Source organism: Cryptotermes secundus, unplaced genomic scaffold (genome assembly GCF_002891405.2).
Source record: "Cryptotermes secundus unplaced genomic scaffold, Csec_1.0 scaffold418, whole genome shotgun sequence".
In the NCBI taxonomy this organism is placed as follows: domain Eukaryota; kingdom Metazoa; phylum Arthropoda; class Insecta; order Blattodea; family Kalotermitidae; genus Cryptotermes; species Cryptotermes secundus.
In genome coordinates this window covers 3,601-13,915 of record NW_019727399.1, presented here as the reverse complement: position 1 = coordinate 13,915, position 10,315 = coordinate 3,601, and the positions used below count along the sequence as shown (strand labels likewise).

At 40.9% G+C, this 10,315-nt stretch overlaps 1 protein-coding gene across 4 annotated transcripts in view; it reads left to right on the top strand.

Moving 5' to 3' along the window:
• LOC111864680 (ADP-ribosylation factor-binding protein GGA1) overlaps positions 1–9,832 on the top strand; it is a gene marked incomplete at its 3' end in the record, with an annotated part of 18,357 nt that extends 8,525 nt beyond the window's left edge. For all 4 annotated transcript variants that reach the window (XM_033751532.1, XM_033751533.1, XM_033751534.1 and 1 more), the window contains 5 exon segments: positions 2,344–2,504; positions 2,670–2,903; positions 6,499–6,693; positions 7,989–8,208; positions 9,638–9,832. In XM_033751532.1, the coding sequence (XP_033607423.1) occupies positions 2,344–2,504; positions 2,670–2,903; positions 6,499–6,693; positions 7,989–8,208; positions 9,638–9,832 (1,005 nt within the window).
• Between the last annotated feature and the right edge of the window lie 483 nt (positions 9,833–10,315).

The window sequence follows — 10,315 nt, the reverse complement described above, 5'->3', positions numbered from 1 at the left end:
GTCTCCGTACGTTCATGAGATGGGCGTGTCAGGCACCGCACTCGTGGTAGGTAAATGTTCATGATTACTGTCTTGTGGATCATTGTCTATCACTGTATTATTGTCACTATCAACTTCATCCAATTCAGGAATCATTATTTCATCGCCACTATCATCATCAGAACAAATCTCGTTCACAACACTTTCCAGCTGGTCTGTAGGAACACTCCGACACTTGCTGCAAGAAGCCATGGTGAAACTGAATGAATGTGAAATATTTTCTGACCTTTTCCTTCTCAGAGGGTTCAAAGTTTACAAGGGTTCTTTACAAACATGCACAAAAACTATCATATCTATGTCTTTGGTTGATGTGTGCCAAGAGAGCAAAGAAGGGAAGAGATTTTCAAAGCGTTAAAACACGCCAACGCCAGGGAATGGCTGGCATCGTCCGGGCGTTAAAACACGCCCGCGCCAGTCAAAGAGTTAAACAGTGTTCAGAAATAAACATATGATGCACTTAAGGTTGCTGTCATGTTGTATGCAACACTGTGTAGTCTGATATAAAGGTTTTGGAGAACCGTGCAGACTCAGTTTTCAGGGACTCATTTATTTACTCACAGCATAGCTGATATTTTATTGGTAGGAAGCCTCGTTAGAATTTTGAAAAAAGCAGAGAACTGTTCTTATGTTGTCTTTGTGAACTCACTTATGGCATGTGCTCATGAAAGGTCACTCCCTGACTTGATATTTTCAGCCTAGTTCATATGTATAACCTAATGTAATTATCTGGGTTGTTGACTGTAAATTATATAAAAAGCATTTTTTTTTGGAGGAACATGGTGTCCCTGTCAACATGGTGGACTTACACTCTGAAGATGGGGGCAGTATGTTCTTTTAAAACTTACATATGCAGTGTCATACATCAGAAGGGCACAGTCTAAATGTCCAGGGAATTTGCGTGAGATTAGAACAAATTTCACTTTTGTGAGATTTTCACATATTTTTGAGTACACAAGTAATTGTGTATATGGGTTTCAGGCCTCTAATACTTTAAGACGGGTAGACAGACGAACTGGTGAGAATTACTAGGCTTTCATTACAAAGCTAAAAAGAATGCCTTATGTTGAGATCATGTTTTCATATCTGTCTGATTCTGGCTGAATATTGCCATTTAAACCATTGGAAATGTTTTATTAAATTTAGTGTGGAAAACTCTCTTTAAAAGTTGTCATACATTTCTGATTTTGAGCCGCATTGACCCAGAAAGTTGGTAGAAATATAAAGTTTTCCCTGTGCTTGATTAGAGATGTGTAAGGAAGTAGAGACATGGCCACACATTCTTAACATAGGTACCAGATGGAGGTGAGTTTCATGCTTCAGTCACTTTACCATCAGTGAAAACCCCTGAGAAAATATTGAATAAGAAGCTGTGTGAGATCTGAGAGCTGGTCTCGATGCTGTGGAGGAGAGAGAAATCTCAAATCCCAATTCATTAGTTGTTCAGCCTGTGGTCCAGTCACTGTATTGACTGAGCTAACTCAGCTGCAATATCAGCCAATAACAAAAATTAATTTACTTAAAGGCTGTAAGCAGACTCATTCAATTTATATTAGAAACCATTGATCAAATAGATGAAAAATAAGTGCAATAAGATGTAGACAACAGTGGATTTATGTGTTAATATGTTTCCGTATGGAGTACACCTTTAATAGTATTTACGTGTATATATATATATGTATATTTGTTTGTTTTGTTTTTGTTTCGAAACAGGTATTTACAGTCTGCTGTGATTTAGTTTACTGCTGTTTATTACACTACTTCGTACATTTCACTACCTCTACTTCTGAGGACAGACTCAAACTGTACTGCCTCTCTTGGCTAGCAACTAAGGTTGTATACAGGGCCCGTGCCATAGCTCAAGTGGTTAGTTGCTGGCTTCCCACCGCGGCGGCCTGGGTTTGATCCTGGGTCTGGTCAAGTGGGATTTGTGGTGGACAAAGTGGCGCTGGGGCAGGTTTTCCCCCAGTATTTTGGTTTCCCCTGTCAATCTTCATTCCACCAAGTGCTCCACAATCACCCTCACCTATCATCTGGGGCTGGTACAATAGGCCAGAAGTGGCTGCAGTACAAGGGACTTACTCCCACCCCACTAGCAATAAAAAAAGGTTGTATACAAGTTATAGTTCTAGAATAGTGCAGTAGAAATGGGAGAGATGAAGCAGACTTGATTTCCTGAAGGTGGAAGAGTTGGGAGGACTGGAACGTTTGGTGGCAATGTGCACACACATATGCTGGTATGATTTGCTTTCCTCCATGCACTCACACTGTGTGACACACTGTAGACATATGTGCTTATTGTTGCAGAGAAGGCTACAAATCCAAGGAATCACATCACAGATACAGCAGCCGTGGTGGAGATCTGCAATGTTTTGAACAAGGAACCTTACTGTGCTCACGTTGCAACGAGGGTGATCGCGAACAAAATGCAATCATGCCAGGAGTGGGAAGCACTGCAGGCCCTTAATGTAAGTATTCTTGTTTCCCTATACTCGTAGATGCTGGGTCTGTTTTGTAATCCTGATTTGCGGAGTTAGGCCCAGCATGATTATGTGTGTGTGTGTTCTAGATGTTATTTAATTTGTTGTGTGTTTAGTATAAAAATAGTAATTTGAAGCGATGTTGTCATGCAGTTGCTGGACACTTGTATGAAGCACTGTGGGGTAGGCTTCCATGCAGAAGTAGGGAAGTTTCGCTTCTTGAATGAGATGATAAAATTGGTGTCACCAAAGTACCTCGGTGGACAGACTGCTTTGGCTGTGAGACAGCGAGTCTTACTACTCATGCACACGTGGACAATCGACTATCCTCGGGAAACAAAAATCAAGGAGGCCTACGAGATGCTGAAGAAGCAAGGTGTTGTTAAGGTATGTTGAATGTATTTGTAACATGAGAAGGATTTATATGTATAAGAAATTATGATCTCACAGTTTTAAGGCTATTATTCTGTACTTTGCCCACCTTCCTAGTTTTTTAGTATAAAAGTACAGTGTTTTGGAAATGTCTTTTCTCTCCCACCGATGGTTTTTATTGTGAAACAGCTTTTTTCCCTTGGATTGGAATAATTTATTAGTCTTCTCCCACAGATGACAGCTTGTATGTGTGGTTTTCTTGTGTTTGACTAGCACTACCAGGGGCCCAGAAAAACATGAGTTCTCTCATATTTTCTCCTCATGAAGTTGGAGATAGAACTTTTACGTGAACAATTTAATGAGCAAGTAGGATTTGGGGTTCTCGCAGCAGTGGTTATGAAGGGTTGTGTCCACTGTGGTATAACACTGTGTAGTCTGTTGGAAGTCAGCCGATGTTTTGAAGGAACATCTTGCCTCCTCCTTCAGCCACTGAAACATCGATTGACTTTCAGCACACTATACAGCAGCAGTACATCCCAAAATATAGAACTTCATATACTGAGCAAGTTGGTTCAGGCAGTAGTTCTTCCATCTCGTATTCAGGAGGTGCCTGGTTCAAATCTCAACTGAGATACCTAGTGTTGCAACTGAGGGTTTCTTTCGTCCGTCCAGTCACATGCTGAGGTGGTACATCAGGCCACTGCTGCTTCCTGCCACATCCTTTCCAGTCCATAATTCATTAACCAGCCTGCTGTTCAGTAGTATTGATCATGATCTGCTGAAGAACTTGTTATATAAACTGTAAATACTGAAATAGGTTATTTTTATATAAAGAGGAAAGGTTCATATACAGAGTTCGAAAGACCTTATCATTATGTCACATCACCATGATGTTACCCATGCAGTTTGCATTGAAACATCTGACAACACTATTTCTATAATGCAAACGTAAGAATGAGACGAGTTCCAGTTTTCCAGTTGATACTCTTTAATAACATTCAACACTAAATTATAGTGCCACGTAAAGTTCTTCTTTGAAGGTGATTTTCAACCTATCCAGAACTTCTTTGAGGGGGACATCATACCTTGTGTAGGCAACCTGATGGAAGAAAATTTGAAAGGTTCAAAAATATCTCTGGTGTGGTGATTTTGGTTCCCATTGTGTGTTGAAAATAGAGTACATTAATTCTCTAATCCACCGTGAACAACACTGATGGTGAAGCCATAGCTACTAATTATTTCTAGCTTAGTCTCTGAACCATTTTGCAAAACAGTTTGAAAACGCTTGCATTGGGGGTGATGTAAAGTAATAGGTAAGTTGTCAGCCTCATGCCCTGGCTGCTTCACCCCTAATGATAGAGCCCCTGATACTGAATGGATAGGAGGCTGGATGGGTCCTCTAGCCGGTCCAGATGCTGTGGAGAACAGAGAAATCCTTGGGTCTTCTGAGAAGAGAACTACGATTCCTTGGTGAGCCAGCGAGTAACTATGTTGCTATACCAGCTGAGCTATCATGGGCCCTTTAATTATGATGTTCTTAGAAGAACCAGAGTATATTATCTGAAGCATAGTCAAATGTATGGAAATACGTGGTGCAATCCAAAAGTTCCCGAAATATATTAATAAAAACTATTAGATCTTACCTACTAGATCTTATTCTGCACCATCACCTTCAAAGTAGTCCCCTTGGGAGTGCATACACCGATCCCAGCGTTTCTTCCACTTTTCATATTCATCCTGGAAGTCTTTCTTTGTTAGCATGTTTAGTACTGTCTGCATTTCCACTTGAATTTCCTCAACTGTATCAAATCTTCGTCCCTTCAACTTGATTTTCATCTTGGGGAAGAGAAAGAAGTTGCATGGAGCTAAGTCTGGCGAGTACGGTGGGTGGGGAACAACTGCCATCTTGTTTTTAGCCAAAAATTCCTGCACACTGCTGTATGCGGTCATGCGTTGTCATGGTGGAGTACCCAGTCGTACGTGCGCCACTTCTCTGGACGTTTTCTGCTCATGTTCTCCCTCAAACGCCTTAGAACATTGCGATAGAACTCTTTATTGACTGTCTGACCAGGAGGGATGAACTCCTTATGAACAATCCCGTCAGTATCAAAAAAACAGATCAACATGGACTTAATGTTGCTCTTGACTTGTCGAGCTTTTTTTGGCCGAGGTGAAGAAGGGCTCTTCTATTGCGACGATTGCTGCTTGCTTTCAGGGTCGTAGCCATAAACCCAACTTTTGTCACCAGTGACAACCTTCGAAAGAAAGTTTGGATCCTCTTGAAGCTGTTGCTGAAGTTCTCTGCAGACTTCCAAGTGATGCTGCTTCTGTTCATTTTGCATCAGTTGTGGCACAAACTTCGCCACAATCCTCCTCATGTTCACTTCCTCTGAAAAAATTCGTTGACATGTACCATAACTTAGTCCCAAGGTGTTATGGAGGTCTTGGATGGTCAGTCTATGATCAGACCCCTAACTTTTGCAACATTTTCTGGTGTGGTGCCTGTTGACGGCCGTCCCGAACGATCGTCATCATCAGTTGATGTTCGGCCATTTTAAAACGCTTATACCAGTTGTAAGTTTGTGTCTGGCCTAAACTGTTTTCACCAAAAGCTTGCTTCGACATTTGGTGCGTTTCTGCAGCGGTTTTCCCAAGTTTGAAACAAAACTTTATACAGACACGCTGCTCTCTCAGGTCAGCCATCGCAAAACCGTAAACTCATGGAAACAGAACAATGGAAATATGTTCACCAACAATAAACTCAGCTACTCAACTTGACGCCGCTTGCCACACTGATTCAAGAAGGATGTGTGAGGAGACACCTAGCGGTATTTTGATGTACTCATAACCATTCGTCCGCAAAATTCAAATTTTGGAAACTTTTGGATTGCCCCACGTATAATATTTTTATATGCATTTTATACTATTTGTGCCAAGATCAAGAATGAGGAGCTGTACCTCCACTCCCTTATATGTCTTCATGGCATAGTACATAATTAATTAAGCACAGGGACAGCTCTGCCTTTTTGTATACTACTTACTTGTTTACATACTTACTTACTCCTTGGCTGTGTGTGGTCCTTTGAGATCCCTGGCTTCCTTTACAGTGAACAAAACAATTTAAAAGATTTCCAGTAAAGTGTAAATAAAACAAAAAGCACAAAAAACAACAAATGAAATTTCAGCATGCTCAAATGGATAGGCACCGCCTCTGTGGTCTAGTGGTTACAGTTCCTGGCTACAGATCCAGAGGTCTGGGTTAGATTCCTGGAGCTACCAGATATTTCTCTGAGAAGTAGTGGGTTTGGAACGGGGTCCACTCAGCCTCATAATGATAATTGAGGAGCTCTTTCAAGGAAATAGTGGCTCTGGTCTAGAAAACTGAAATTAACTCCCATGGGGATTCATTGTGCTCACTACGCGACACCCTCCATCCGCTAAAGTTGGCACCAACTTCGCCGACAAGCGGTGGTCACTTGGTCGGTATAGTTCTCTTGTGGACTACAGGCCACGGAGTTTAGTTTTGTTTTTGTTTGTTCAAATGGATAATCAGCATGCCAGTTATTCTCCAACTTTTGTACCCATTATCTAAAGTTTCTTATGTTTTCAGGAGGAACTGCCATACATTAGTAGTAGTGCAAGCAGCAGTGAGAAAGAGGTCCCTGTTCCTCCACCACCCCCACGTCCAAAGAACTCCATCTTTGAGGATGAGGAACGGTCACGACTCCTGCAGAAATTATTACAGAGCAAGAATCCTGATGATCTGCAGGCGGCTAATAGGTTAATTAAGACTATGGTGAAAGAGGTACTTGAACTGCAATACAGATCTTATGTGTGGAGTATGGAGGGTGCGCAGGAGGGTTGGGTGGGTCTGGGGTGTTGTGCTTGTTTGCTCAGAAACTCATCTGAGCATGAAATTTAGAAATAAGATTAGTAGTAGGCAAGGCATGTTCAGGAGCTTATACTGTATACTCTTGTCTTCTCTGTGGTCTTGTGGTAATGTGCATAAAGTATTTTTTCTAGGCAGATGTACATGGTTTAATGCATAAAGCTGTGTTTTTGGTATTTGCATTCCCTCTCACCATGTGGTACCACAGTGGCAAATGATAGAAAACGTACTGAACAGGCTGTCATAGGGTAACACTGTACACTTTTATTTGGGTAATGCTGGCTTTGAATCTTAGCCGTAGTTTTCTTGGTTTTCCTGAGTTCCTTCCAAATCTTTTCCAATTTATGATTCATTTATCATCCAGCCATTTTGGCATGATATAGTCTAGCTACTGACATCATCGTAAAATACCGTATTTACGCATGTATAGGCCACACATTTTTTGCCAAAAATTCAAGAGGAAAACTGGGGTGCGGCTTATATTCGAAATATTCGAAATCACACTTCATTTAAAAAAAATATATTCATAATTAGTAATACAGTGTGTAATACTCCTGAAATAATATTCCAAGAAAATGATTTTTTTCTATAATTTCTGTCTGAAAATTGTGCTGCGGCCTATACATGCGTAAATACGGTATACTGCAAAAAGAATATGAATTTAAGGGCAAGTGAGTAATGAAGGGGCTTTTTCTTACAGTTCTCTGTTATGTGTCAGGGAGTTGAGGTGCCCTGTTATTTGCATTGTCTGAAGTTCATTACGTATGGATCTAGAAGTTCAGATTGTGGTCTTTTGGTTTTTGAAATCACATAGCCATGGTGATAGATACTGACGGTTCTGAGAAACTAGATGCTTCCATTTTCAGGGTTGAAGTAGTTAGGGTGGATATGAAGCCAGGTTTAACCAGGGAGAAGGGAGAGGAGGAAGAGCTCTGTCAGGACCAATAGGAATGATGAAACAGAACTTTCAGAAACTACCTTTGTCACCATGTGTATAAGCTGGATACATTCTCAGTGTAAACACCTCAGCCCAGAAGACAGAGACACCGTCTTCCTTCGAAACATTGGTATTGACTTGCAAGACTTCACGGTGGCACAGCAACCTAGAAAACCACAATCTGACCACTGACTGCTTTGAAAACCTAAATACTTCTATGCACATTAAAGATTAATCTGATAATATCTACATAGTCACAAGCAGTTCCTTGCAGGATGAGTATCGTGTGGAGATGAACAGTAGGAGGGTAACTGAACTTGAATCTGTTCACAACAATGTGAGGCTATTGAGTGAGATGCTTGATCAGTATCAGCTCGGTCAGACATCAGCAGAAGAGTTAGAACTTATCAAGGAGCTTCATCAGAGCTGTGAACGACTTCGACCCAGTGTCTTCCGACTTGCTTCAGAGACACAGGATAATGAATCGATGTTGAGTGAGTACAGGTTTGACAAGTGTGAATGCATGGTGCTTCATGTAATTGGTTGATGCTTTCGTACTTGCACAGATAAATTACTGAATGGGAATATGTTTACATGGTGCATCAGAACTTGCTTATGTATTTTAATTTTAAAGATTGCAATACAATTCATTTCTGATTGTTTTTGATGAAGATGCATTCTTGTAAATCGTAATACGTTGACTGCCAAGGCCTGCCACTGAACTATAAGCTAGGAATGCCAATGCTGCTTGGATGTAAATGCAATTGCAGAGAAAACCCACAGTAATCTCTTCATATAACCATCAAACAAAACCAGATATTTCATCTGAAAGCCTCTTCTTTCCTCTAAATATCAGCATGTAAAACTTTTTGTCATCATTGACAGGATCCTATACTGATTGAATAACAATGAGCTGATCTCTTCAGCAGTGACAGGTTTTTCTTAAGCTTGTTAAAGGACACTGTCATTATCAAGACTATATATAGTGTCGATAATAGGATTATTAATGAATGTGAAGCAATTGGTAGAATGAGAATTGGTGTTGGAAACAGAAGTACTTTAAGTAGACCTGCCCGAGTTCCACTTTGTGCACCACAAATGCCACATGACCTGACCTGGGATTGAACCGGGACCAGAATTGTGGGGAACCAGTGACAGCCTGTGGCAGTTCTGTAATGCAAGTACCCTGAACCAGTCTTGTTGGTATGTGGGGTGCAAGGTGTTAATGTTATCCATGAACAGAGTTGTTTTAAAATAAAAGACAGTGTTCCAGAAGCTGAACCATCTTCTGTCTTCAAACAATAGGAGGAGACTGTTGGAAAGAGTTAGTCTCAGTCATGAGGCCGCACCATAGTTCAAGTGGTTAGTTGCTGGCTTCCCACTGCGACGGTCTGGGTTCGATCCCGGATCTGGTCAAGTTGGATTTGTGGTGGACAGAGTGGCACTGGGGTGGGTTTTCTCCTAGTACTTCAGTTCCCCCTGCCAATCTTCATCCCACTAAATTCTCCATCATCATAATCACCCGGGGCAGGTTACAATAGGCCAATCAGCAGCCGCTGTGCCGAGTGGACCCAGCTGGACTCCACCCCTCACTAAGTGAAAAAGAAAAAATAATAATAGTCTCAGTCACTGATCCACTGATTTACATGTCAGCTTCCCTCTAGATCTCAGGATTTCTAAGTAAAATTTTGTATGCACTTCTCATCTGTTTGATACTTGCTATATATGCCACCCATTCCTTGATCTGGTTATTTTGATAATATTTGATGGCGGATGCACATTATGAAGTGCCCCATTATGTGCTTTTCTCCATCCTCTTGTTACTGCCTATCATTTATGTCCTAATATTTTCCGGAGTATCCAGTTCTCAGATATCACAGACCATACAGATATTTATACTACATGAAACATTATGTTTTTCAGATGAAGTGCTGAGTGCCAGTGATGAGCTAGGTCAAGTGTTTGACAAATACACAGCTGTTATTGTACAGGGAAGGAAACTTCCAGCACAACATTCAAAATCAGGTTCTGCGTCCTTACTGGATTTAAGTACACCGAGTGAAGAGAAACTTCCACCAGTCCCAGTTGAACTCCTTGGCCACCAGCTCGCAGGCTTAGGTACTGGTTTTTGTTTAAAATGATTCATGCTGCCTTCTGAATGAAGTTCAGGATGTTGTTCAGGATCTTCACTGCAGTGAAGTCTCTTCAGATAGGGCAAGGGCATATCAAAGAAACTGGCAACCGCAATGTAACCACAACTTACAAAAAAGCATCACTTATTTGAAGCATGCTACTCGTTTCCTGATTAGCAGGCGCACACTGAGGAAACTTATGTTTGATTAGTTGCTCACATCATCTCAAGTGGTTGTGTTCATCCGGTTTAATATGTGAATGTCATTTTTATTTTTGTGCACTTCTTTTCTGCAGCGTCAGATAATAATACTGGTCCTATCATAATATGGTGGTTGAGACGGCATAAGACGAGAAAACATGAAAAGAAATCAATTCTTCTGTGATGATTTGAACTTAGGGGCCTTTATTATTTTGAAATAACTTAACCAGGATTGAGAACTGTTCAAATCATTTTACCAAATGAACATT